We start from the raw sequence: 13,021 nt of genomic DNA, 5'->3' as shown, positions 1-13,021 counted from the left end.
ATATTATGGTTATATATAAAATTTAAAACTTCTGTATTTTGGAGTATTAGTGGAAAGTGAAATATTTTGTATTATTCCAAATAATCTGTAGTTAGTTTATTGACTATAAAAAAAGCTCTATTATTTATTACACAATACAATCCTACTTCCATTAAATATAATTAAGTTCAAATATGCCAACATTTTACATTAAATATTGATTAAACTTCTCTATATACTTAACCTGTATCAGGGACATCAGTGGGTCTCATAATTCTCCGAATCTGCTCCATGGATTGCAGGTCTGGGGACAGTCCTATAAATGAAAAGATGACTCATAGTACTGACATCGTAAAAATTTTCACTCAAATAAAAAGCATTTAGTCAAAGTAGATTTACTATGTGAAATTAGAGATACTTCAAGTGTTCCTTTCAATGTTATCTTTAATATATTGGGTTATTAAATAGAATCCCACTCTGATACAACAGAACATTACCATTAGGTCTTCTCCATTTTTCCCTACCAGGGGAATAAAACTTTTCATTTCAAAAGATTTTCTCAAGGAAAAAAAAATCCTACCACTCTTCTGTCTTTCCAATCATTCCCTGCTCTTCATAGGAACGCATGCAATTCCAATCCTTCCTACTAAGAAGTTTTGCCACTTCTTACCACTTAAACATGTTTACTTAAAGTGCTCACCATGTCCCATTAAGACCTTCCTACATCCCACTCCAACATGCTCAATTTCTTACATAAAAGCATAATTGTTGATCAGAAAGATAAACAAGAAAAAGCACATGAAAATACTTTGAAATCTTTTAAGTAACCTAGTATTTCTCTTTGGTAGACAATTCAAGTATCACCTCACATTCCATATTCAATATTCATATTGCTACATTTCTATTCTTAACTATACTAATGTGCAAGAGCTACAACTTCTTAAATGTTTAGTACCTACTGTAAAATGTTTCAATTAACATAGTAAATTATGTCCTATCAGAGAATAAACAATTACCTCAAGCCTAGATAAGTGCATCTATCTTTTAGCATTTTTCTACCTTAATTCTTCCTGCACACAGATGAAAAACTAATTTTCTTACAGTATTTCCATTAAACTATCTCCCTGTACAAAAACCCAATATGGCTATTAAACCATTCAAAAAACTCCTTTGCTCAGTGTTCAAACCTCCATAATCTGATCCCATCATTCCCCATATATATTTGACATTCTAGTTAGGCCAGTCCTCACATATTCCTTCAGCTAGAAAGACTGTCTCAAGTCCTTTTCACCTCCAAAACCCATGCCTCCATAAATGTTTGCCCAACAATTCTCTACCTTTCCTGACTTTTCATTATAATTATTGTCTCAACAAATACACATAATTAAATTCCTTTCATTACTCAATTAGCTGTTTTGAAAATGTTTTATCAATAGGTTTTAAATGCCTCAAGATAGCCAGATCATATACTACCTGTATATTTGCACGGCACCTAGCCAAGTGCTAGACACGTTAGTTTTTCAAATGAACTTTCATATATTCACGTATATTTAACACGTCATACAGAATAATTTATCATTCTACTAAAAAATTATTTTTAGGACTAAAGCAGACATATTACATAAAGCCTAGAACTCTTGGCATGTGAGAACATTAAACATTTGAGTTTAATATTATATATATGTTATATTTATATAATATAAATATATATTTATATAACATAAATATATTTAATATTATATTTGGATTCTGATTAAAAGTATTTAATATAGATGGGAAAATAGTCATGATCCTCTCATTTTTACTGATAGTAGAGGTATCCTTCTGTCAAAACTGAGGCAAAGGAAAGACATTTTTTCAAGCAAAACTCTGGTTTATCCTCATATGTGAAATTCTTTAAAGACAAGTACTAAATTTGCATTTTCATTATGTAAATAACCACAAATTTCTAGTTATTCAAAGACATTTTAGCCATGTTTAAAACAGTTTTAATCACTTGAGTTTTCAAATAAGCACTGCTTTGTTTTTCCACAGCATCTCAATTATTATAGGCCTTTTCTAAATAATGGAAGAAAAAGAAGAAAAACCCATAAGGCGAATTTACTAGTCTACCTCCATGACAACAGAAGATCTTCTCATCCACAATGGCAGCTATAGGCAGACAGTTGAAACAATCAGTGAAGGTCTTCCACAATTTAATATTAAACCTTCGTTTGCCTATAAAAAGGACAAGCAATAGAATAAATCTAAAACTGTTCTCATTAGTTATCTAACAGCAACAGATTTATGAATGATTCCAATTTTCTTTGTTTATTTAGCACTTGTTTTTTCTATAATGAGTATGATTTGTATACTTTAAAAAAGTTAGTAAGTATAATAAACATTCAGCACCTTCAGTAAAATTACAAAGACTACAAATATAGTGCCAGGTGTTTTATGAAACAAATCAAACACTTTTGCCTTTCAAGGTCACTATAATATAGCAACTTTGAAACAATCTAATAGACTATTAGTTTACTTTTTCCGTTCAAGATGTTAAATACCTAGCCAAGTAAGTAAGCAGAAGTGAAAAGCGTGCCTCTGGAGACTGTCTGCTTTAACTCTAATGCACTGGTAACACGGCATAAACTTACTGCCAAGAAAGGAGAATTTCCAGGTGCTTAACTGGCATTCACTTCTGAGTAAATTTTTACTTGGCACCATAGTAAGTATAAGTAGAGACACAAAGGCTATAATTTTCCTGGAGTCTAGCATAAAGAGCTACAACAAGCACAATCTCAAGTGCACATTCACCTTTTTGGAGTTACTTGATTTTTCTGAATTTGGCAGTAAGTTGCAACAACTAACCCAAGGGAGGGATAAAAAGACACAAAGCACTAATTTCCTATGCTTTTATGCAATAACCTGCCCCTCAATGAACAAGTATAACTCAAAGTGTTTATAAGCTGCTCTCAACATACATTTCATTTGATGTCACTTCTATCCTTGAGGATATTGAAGTCCATATTTTATCCTTTAATAATATACCTCTATTTCTGATGTAGCTTTAGAAAAGTGGTTGCTGTACTACAATCCACTTCCTGTCTACTGGTCTGATTTAAACAACTGAAACCATAACAGTACACGTTAGAAATAAAAATGCAATATGTAAAATCAAATACAAAATCACTCCCACTAGAATGTAAACTCCATAAGAATAGAGATCATCTCTCTTGAGCACTGCTGCATTCCCAGTATTTAGAATAGTACCTGGCATATAATACATCCTCAAACATTTGTCAAATAAATGATTACATGAATCAAGGAGATAGGGGTTCTAATAGGACTCTACCATAATTAAGGATGGAAAAAAGCAAAAAGAGATTCTAATGGAGAATTCAGCATTAAGAAACAAAATTCAATTTGAAAATCATTGTTAATTGGTTCTAAATTTAATTAACCAAACATGTTCATTCACTCCCATACTCTAACAAAAGCAAAAGACCGAAGTCAAATGTAGTAGGGTAATTCAGTAATTAACACTTGGAAACACTACTACACAACAGTGAATCAGTGATTTCTTACTGATGAAAGAGTACAACAAAATAAGGACATCCAGAGTATTCAGTATCCTTATCTCTCTAGTTTTATAGGCATAGATTAAAATTCTAATAAACTTCAACTTTTAAATAATTTTATAGAACTTCTCAATATTTTTTGTGACACAGGGTCAATAAGAGTTTCTGTCATATCACAAGAAAGTTGAGAGCTAAAACCTTAATGGAGACTAGAAAACCACAGGCTACTGTCTATAGTGGCCTCTGTTCCACTTGGGTATTTTTACTATATAAACTAATTATAAGAGGGCCTTTCAGCTGAATAAGCTGCAATTAACCTGAAACAACATGACCAAGGAGATCCCCAGGAACCAATTTAATTAATAATATGTTTCCCAGTTTTAGGTTCCTCTTTCATGTAAGGCTCTCTTCTTGGGCTTCTGTTTGATAGACCACATTTTTAAAAACTCTGAATTGAAGGAAATCTTTTGAAATGGAAAACTATTAGGGAATTTTCCCTTTAATAAGAAATAAGCTTTTATTTTTACTTACATTCATCATAGAATCCATAAATGCGATTGATGCTAGCACACTCATGGTTTCCTCTTAAGAGAAAGAAGTTCTCGGGATATTTGATTTTATAGGCCAACAGCAAACAAATGGTTTCCAAAGACTGCTTTCCTCTGTCCACATAATCTCCTAAGAAAAGATAGTTGGCTTCTGGGGGGAAACCTCCATATTCAAATAATCGCAGTAAATCTGTATACTGTCCATGAATATCTCCTAAAAATAGAAAAAAAGTTTTAGAAAATTTATGGTTACTGTGGTACGCAGCTTCTATAAAATGATTCTCAATGTTTATACCCTTATGTAAGCCTCTTCTCTTGAATGTGGGCCGTAGCTAGTGACTTACTTCTAACAAAGAGGATACAGCAAAAGTGAGATGGGCTTTCACTTCTGAGATTAAGTTACAAAAAATTGTAACTTCCCATCTTGCTTGCACTCTCTCTTGCCTTCTCTCATGCTGGATGATGAAGCCACCTAATGGAGAAGCACATCTGGTAAAGAACTAAAGGAGGCCTTTGGTCAACAACTCATTAGGAACTGAGGTCCTCAGTCCATTGGCCCATAAGGAACTGAATCCTTTCACAATTGAGCCCTGAGACGACTGCAGGCCCAGATGACACCTTAACAGACTGTGAGAGACTCAGACCCAGAGGACCCAGGTAAGCTGTGCCTGAATTCTTAACCCACAGAAACTATGAGATGATAAATTAATGTCGTTAAGCCACAAAGTTTTGGGGTAATTTGTTATGCTAGTACAGTTACACTATCTGGTAGTTTAACTTAGGTTCACTTTTTTATACCTAGTAGTGAGGAAACAGCAACTTAGAAATATTTAGTATAAATAACTTCTACTACCTTCAAATTATTTCTGTATTAAAGCATTTTAGAGTATCTTGTTGAGAATATGACTCACTTTAATTTTTTTTTTTTTTTTTTGGCGGTATGCGGGCCTCTCACTGTTGTGGCCTCTCCCGTTGTGGAGCACAGGCTCCGGACGCGCAGGCTCAGCGGCCATGGCTCACAGGCCTAGCCACTCCGCGGCATGTGGGATCTTCCCGGACCGGGGCAAGAACCCGTGTCCCCTGCATCGGCAGGCGGACTCTCAACCACTGCGCCACCAGGGAAGCCCGACTCACTTTAATTTTAAGATGACTTATAATTTGCTTCATTTCCACAAAATTTCAACTACCACCTCTTACTTACAGGTGATACTCTAAGCTAATTAATTTATTCAACATTTACTTAGTTAATATCTCTTAATTGCTACGCACTGTATAAAGGAACACCAAGTACATGACTTAATAAGCCACATAAGAGAAAAAAAGTATTTAAAGAGCACACTATGCATCTGCAGGTTACATGGTGTGAATGTGGATCACTAAAAAACATGCAGGGGAATGAAAAGGTCTGCATATAGCAAATAATCCTTGATTGAACAAAAGCTGATGGCCAAGTTCATAAAAGCTAAGTGACAAATACTAACAGCTACAAGAAGAAAAACTGCGCTATCAAACCAAAAGTCAGTGTAATACATCATTTATACCACTTCCCATGTTATGTGAACTACAGGAAAATGCTTTCTGTGCCAACAGTTTTTCTGGCTTTAACAATGCAATCAAACTGGGACGAAGTGAGAGAGTGGCATGGACTTATATCTACTACCAAATGTAAAACAGATAGCTAGTGGGAAGCAGCCGCACAGCACAGAGAGATCAGCTCGGTGCTTTGTGCCAGCTAGAGGGGTGGGATAGGGAGGGTGGGAGGCAGATGCAAGAGGGAGGAGATATGGGGATATATGTATATGTATAGCTGATTCACTTTGTTATACAGCAGAGACTAACACACCACTGTAAAGCAATTATACTCCAATAAAGATGTTAAAAAAAAATGCAATCACTCAACTAAGGTTAAGTTTAACTAAGGTTAAAGTTTTAGTTTTTGGCCAAAAGCCACTGTAAGACTTGAAAGATCAAATACAAATTGTATAAAGTTATATAATCTTCAAAATAAATTAAAATGATCACATCTAAGTTAGAAAACCGTGGATATTGCCGTACTGACCTCTGAAATTCTATACCTGTTTTTTCTAACCAGTGTACTGGAATGCCCTTTCTCCAGATCCTTGACAACAATGGATATCAATTTTTGACATTTTTTTTTCAATTGGATCAACGTTCCAGATTTATTTTTAAATTGCATTTCACTGATTACTGGTGAGGCTGAGGATCTTATGTTTACTGGCCATTTGAATTTCTTCTACAATCTGCCCCCACCCCTTAAATTTTATTTTATTACCTTTTTTTGTTTCTAAGAACGCTTTATATAGTGTGAACAGCAATCTCTTAATCTGTTGTATATATAGCAAACATGTTCTTCTTGTCTCTAACGTCATTTTATAAAAGTCTCTATTTCTATAATTTAATGTAATAAAACTAGCAATCCTTTTTTTTTAACATTTTTAGGTGTTTTCTCAATCATCTTCAATGTAAATATAGGATTCAAAAGAGATTGTTTCCTACTTTACCCATTTACATACCACAAATTTTCAGTGGCGCTTCCAATTCCAAAAGAATAGGCTGGCTGAGAAAGATCTCCCGAGACTTGATACATAAGCCCCGAACTTCTGCTTCAGTCATCTGCACAATCTTTCCTGGACGACATCCTCGTACTGGTAAACAATAAATAAAATGGTCAGTTTTCTAAAATTTATCCATAAAATAATAATTCTTAAAAAGGAGTCATGCCCATATTTTGAAGATCAGAAGAGTCACGTAGGCAGCAAACTACCAGATATCCTGTTGTGTCCTATGGCTGACAGTTAGGTTATTCTATGACCTCTGGCTTTTCTCTGTCTCGACTGTTGTGGTTTCTGACGCTCCTCAAAGCTGCTGCCATGGAAATGCGGTCTTCTTTGTTCTCCAGTGGCCAACTTAAAGCCTCACAGCCCAAGTGACTAAAACTCATTAATTAATATGGTTCTCAGTAACTTCTGGGATGGAGTGGGGAGGAATGGTCCACGGGTAGTTCCTTATTTGCCCTACTGAACTCAGCAATCATTTCCTCTCATCATTACCTTCTCCACTGGCTCTTTCTCTTTAAATATACTGCTAGCTCTCATTCTATCTCATTTTAAAAAGGAAACAGAGACTATACTTCTATATACTCCTATCACTTCCCATTTACAATTAAGTCCATGAATTTCTTGCTAAAAATTGCTGATTCCTTTGTCAGGCTGAGAGAGGCTTAAAAAAAAAAGTCACCCCCCCCCCCGCCGCCAAAAGCCTATTCGTGGATATATTCCATAAGTATAGTAATATATAAGTAACAAGGAGGAAACAGAGCCAATGTTGAAATGCGTTTTAAGCAAATATGACAGTTAATAAGATCATCCCTGAAATTCAAAACAATTATCAGCAGAACTGCCTTTATTATAGGAACTTAGCATAACTTCTACATTAGTACTAGTTCTCAAACATCAATTACCTACTTCCCATAAACATTTGAATTTTTTTAAGATGAAAAAAAGACATCTAACTTTGTATCTTCCACTAAGTATCTAGAATACTAGCTTAGATTCAATGCTCTGCAATAGGAACAATTCTTAATCTTGGTATGAAATTTTTTTTATTAATTTATTTCGCTGCATTGGGTCTCAGTTTATCAGTCAACTGATAAAAAGGAATAAATCAAGGCCGCCTGTTGACCATCTTTTCACGTGCCCGTTGGCCATCTGTATATCGTCTTTGGAAAAATGTCTATTCAGGTCCTCTGCTCATTTTTTAATTGGGTTTTTTTTTTGATGTTAAGTTGTATGAGTTCACTTTTATCCATAAAGATATCCAACTGATTTAGCACTGTTTATTGTAAAGATCATCCTTTCTCCACTGAACTGCAGGGCTAACTTGGTAGAAAAATTAGGTGACCATACATGAATGGGTCTGTTTCTAAACACTCTACATAGTCTGTTAACCTGTGTATTTTTACATCAGTGCTATGCTATTTTTTTTTTTTTTTTTTTTTAGCTGTGGCAGATGGGATCTAGTTTCCTGACCAGGGATTGAACCCAGGCCCCCTGCTTTGGGAGTGCGGAGTCTTAGCCACTGACCACCAGGCAAGTCCCAGTACTATGCTATCTTAATTACTATAGTTTTTAATAAAGTCTTGGTATCAGGTAATATAATCATCCCATTTCGTTAAGATTCCCTGGGCTAATCTAGGTCCTTCTGCATTCCCAAATATGTTTTAAAACTGGCTTGTCCCTTTCACCCCCAACTTGTTTTAACTGGGAATGAATATGTAAGTCTAGGGAGAATTGATATCTTAACAATACCAAGTCTTCCAATCCACGAACATAATATTTCTCCTTTTATTTAGGTTGTCGTTTGTCTGTCTCAGCGCTGTTTTACAGTTTTCAGTGTGGCAGTCCTGCAAATTTTTCATTAAATTGATGGGAGGTGAGGGGCGCTGCCACTGTAAATGTGTTTTCTTATTTCATTTTCCAATTGTTTAATATCAGCATATAGAAATAACGGATTTTTGAAAAACGACTTTACTTCCTATTCTAACAATTTATACAGTCCTTTGTAGTTTCCAAATATATACAATCATGTCAACTGTGAAAAGCCAGTTCTACCTCTCTTCCAATCTTTACATCTTTTATTTTCCTTCCTCACTGAATTGACTAGGACCTCCAGGACAATGCTGAATAGAAGTGGTGCTAATGGTCTTCCCTGTCTGGTTCCTGAACTGGGAGGGAAAAACACTCAATTATTTCACCATTAAGTATGATAGCTGTAATTTTGTACATACTCGACTAGTTTGCTAAGACCTTTTATCATGAAAAGTCTTTAAACTCTGTCGAATATACTATCTCATTTACTGAGATAATCATAATTTCATCCCCTTTATTCTGTTAATATGACTTATACTGATTGTGCTAAACTTGGATTCCTAGAATAAGCCCCACCAAATTATGACATCTTTCTTGTATGTTGCAAGATTCAATTTGCTAATATTTTGCTCAGGATATTTGTGGCTATATTCCTGAGAGATAATGGCCAGTAATTTCCTTTCCTTGTTATTTATAAGATTTTGGTATTAAGGTTGTGCTAGCTTAAGAAATCAAGTTGGGAAGTGTTACCTCTTTTTTTATTTTCTCTATGAGACTTTATACAATTGGTAAAATTTCTTCTTTAAATGTTTAGGCCACCAGTGAAACCATCTGGGTCTGGAATTTTCTTTTTGAAAAGTATTCCAAGTACAAATTCATTTTCTTTAACAGATACAAGACTATTCGGGTTTTCTATTCCTTGTGTCAGTTTGCCAAGGTTAGTTTTTCATCTAAATTATCAAATTTATTAGCATTAAGTTATTTAGAATCTTATTATGCTTAAAATACATATATTTAAAACTTTTCTCTGAACCATTTGAGAATAGACTGCATACATCATGCTCTTTTACCCCTTAATACATCAGTATTATTCCCTAATAGTATCTCTTACACAGCCACAATACAAGTTATCAGATTCAGGGAATTTAATATTTATACAAATCTTTAATCTGAAGAATGTACTAAAGGGACTTCCCTGGTTGCGCAAATCTGCCTGCCAATGGAGGGGACAAGGGTTCAAGCCCTGGTCCGGAAAGATCCCACATACTGCGGAGCAACTAAGCCCTTGCGCCACAACTACTAAGCCTGCGCTCTAGAGCCCGACAGCCACAACTACTGAGCCCACGTGCCACAACTACTGAAGCCCATGCACCTAGAGCCTGTGCTCCGCAGCAAGAGAAGCCACCGCAATGAAGCCAGGCAATGAGAAGCGTGCGCACTGCAACAAAGACCCAATGCAGCCAAAAATAAATAAATATATTAAAAAGTTTAAAAATTAAAAAAAAATAAAGAATGTACTACAATTTTAGTAACTGTCTCCATCATGTCTTTTACAGCATATTCTTCCCCAGTACAGAATTCAATCCAGGATTACATTATTGCATTATTTGTTCAATCGTTTTAGTCTCCTTTAATAGTGGTATATCTCCTATATCTTTCTTGATACTGGCAAATTAAAAAATTTTTTTTACATTATCAGTCTTTCTAGGGAGTTATCAATTTACCAATCTTTTCAAGGATTTCATTTTAAAAAATCATACATCTTTTTATTTGATTTCTGCTTTCTATTTTTATTATATCTTTCCTTCTACCTTTTTTGGTTATAATTTATTCTTCTGTTGTCTTGAAATAGTTTACTGTTCAGCTTTTTTTCTAATATATACATTTAAAGCTATATGTATCCCTCTAAGCACTGCTTTTAGCTGTAACTGTAAACGTTTTAACACATATTTTCACTATTATTTAGGTCAATGTATTTTACAACTTTCACTGTTATTTCTTCTTTAGCCAATAAGACATGTGAAAGTATTTACATTACTTAATTTCTAAATACCTGAGGATTTTCCAGTTATCTGCTATTGATTTCTAGCTTATCACCAATGAATTCAGAGAACATATCTGAGATCTCTCCTGTCTTTCAAATTTAGAGATTTGCTCTATGGTACAGTATCTTTTAGTAAGTGTCCATACATACTTGAAAAGTATGTAATATCCTACAGTTGCTGGGTAAAGCGTTCCATGTGTATCAATTAGGTCAATTTTACTGTGTTGTTTAAATCTTCTAGATCCTTGCTGATTTTTTTTCTTGTTTATTAGTTACTGAGAAAGGTGCATTAATCTACTATGGTTGTAGTTTTGTCTATTTCAAACTTTTGGTTCTATCAACTTTTCCTTTTTGTGTTTTTGACCTATATTATTACATACCTAAAAAACTTAAGATTGTTATATCATCCTGTTGAATTATTCCTTTTAATTGTGCAATGCTCTTCTTTCCCTCTAGCGATTCTTCTTACCTTAGTCTTTTTCTGGCATAAATATATAGCCAACTCAGGTTTCTTTCGGTTAGTATGTGCATAATGTATTTTCCTCATTCTTTTACTTACCCATCTGTGCCCTTAAATTTAAAATATGTCCCTTGTAAACAGTATATGGTTATGTCTTCTGAGCTTTGTCTGGAGTGTTTGCTCCTCTCACATTTACCATAATCACTGGGAAAGTTGAGTTGAAGTACACCATCCTGTCGTTTGTTTCATCTGTTTTTTATTCCTTTCTCTTTTCTTACATTTCTTTGGAGTAATTGCTTATCTTTTATTATTCCATTTTCTCCTCTATTAGCTCTTTAGTTATATATTCTTTTTCTTTTGGCGCTTACTCTGGAGATAACATATGCACTTGACTGATTTACCACTCTCCAGACTTTTGCTCTACAGTTGTCATATATTGCTCCCATATATTTTAAACCCCACAAGTCACAATCATTATTTTAAACAGTCTTAATTTATATTTATACACATTTATCCTTATTGCTATCTTTCATTTCTTTCTGCAGCTCTTTTATCTGCAATCATTTTCTTTCAACATGAACTTTCTTTAGCATTTTTTAGTGCCATCTATTATCAATAAATTTTCTTAGTTTTAGTCTCTGTTTTGCCTTCACTTTTGAAGCATACACTCACTAGATTTAGAATTCTAGGTTAGTATTCTTTTTTTTTCTTTTAGCACTTTAAGAGGTCAGTCTATTGATTTCTGGCTTCTGTAGTTTCAGGTGATATATCAACCATCACTCTTATTATTTGTCCTGTAGGTAATGACTTCTTTCCTTTGGGAGCTTTTAAGACTTTTTTTTTTTTTTTTTTTTGCAGTATGTGGGCCTCTCACTGTTGTGGCCTCTCCCATTGCGGAGCACAGGCTCTGGAAGCACAGGCCCAACGGCCATGGCTCACGGGCCCAGCCGCTTCGCAGCACGTGGGATCCTCCCGGACTGGGGCAAGAACCCGCGTCCCCTGCATCGGCAGGCGGACTCTCAACCCCTGCGCCACCAGGGAAGCCCAAGATTTTTTTCTTTGATTTTAGGAGTTAAGTCCATGATGGGTCTCAATATGACTTTATTTACATTTTTCCCACTTGGAAGTCATAGAGCTTCTTTTATCTTGTTTTGGTATCTTTCTCAATTTTATAAAATTCTTGGTTAATATATCCTCTATTCCACATCTCTTGCCCTTCTGGGAATCCCATTACACATGTTTTACCATTGTCTTCTGTTGCTTTCTTTCTGTACTTCCCCTCTATTTTTTCTCTCTCAGCACCACATAATTTCTACTCAACTGTTTTTTTCCCCTAGTTTACTATTACTCTATTTTGCTGTTTCTAATTTGCTAGTAAATGCACTACCAAATTCTTAATTTTAGTTAATATATTTTTTTAGTCGTACAGTTTCCAGGTCTGATAAAATTTTTCTTTTCCTCTTTACCTTGAGCATATTAAATCAGTTATCTTCAAGTCTGTGTGATAAGTCTAATATGTGAATTCTGTGGATTTATACCTTTTTCTCCTCTTGATATTTTGGTCCATTAATCCTGTTAGCATTCCTGTAGTATTTCACTGAATGAAATATTTGATTATGGATGAAAAACTGTACTAGTTCTATACGGCATCTTCCTCCATGGAGGGCTGCTTCCTTTAGCAGCAGACAGAGTACCAAGGACTCACCCACATTTTTTCTTTTCTTTTCTTTTCTTTCCTTTTTTTTTTGGCTGTGTTGGGTCTTCGTTGCTGCACACGGGCTTTCTCTAGTTGCAGTGCACACGGGCTTTCTCTAGTTGCAGTGAGCGGGGGCTACTCTTTGTTGCGGTGTGCGGGCTTCTCATTGCGGTGGCTTCTCTTGTTGCGGAGCATGGGCTTTAGGCATGTAGGCTTCAGTAGTTGTGACACAGTCTTAGCTGCTCCGCAGCACGTGGGATATTCCTGGACCAGGGCTCAAACCCGTGTCCCCTGCATTGGCAGGCAGATTCTTACCACTGTTAAGAATTCTTAACCACTGTGCCACCAG

At 35.1% G+C, this 13,021-nt stretch overlaps 1 protein-coding gene across 2 annotated transcripts in view; it reads right to left on the bottom strand.

Annotated features, from left to right (window-relative positions):
- The window catches only part of PPP1CB (protein phosphatase 1 catalytic subunit beta), a 36,938-nt gene that overhangs the window by 12,167 nt on the left and 11,750 nt on the right, over positions 1-13,021 (bottom strand). For both annotated transcript variants that reach the window (XM_082641824.1, XM_082641825.1), the window contains exons 3-6: positions 6,619-6,750; positions 4,068-4,298; positions 2,092-2,196; positions 224-295 (exon numbers count right to left, since the gene is read on the bottom strand). In XM_082641824.1, the coding sequence (XP_082497950.1) occupies positions 224-295; positions 2,092-2,196; positions 4,068-4,298; positions 6,619-6,750 (540 nt within the window). The remainder of the gene's footprint in view (positions 1-223; positions 296-2,091; positions 2,197-4,067; positions 4,299-6,618; positions 6,751-13,021) is intronic.

This window comes from Mesoplodon mirus, assembly GCF_964341445.2.
Source record: "Mesoplodon mirus genome assembly, chromosome: 14".
In the NCBI taxonomy this organism is placed as follows: domain Eukaryota; kingdom Metazoa; phylum Chordata; class Mammalia; order Artiodactyla; family Ziphiidae; genus Mesoplodon; species Mesoplodon mirus.
The sequence above is the reverse complement of the archived record's forward strand: the minus strand, read 5'-3'. Positions and strand labels throughout refer to the sequence as shown.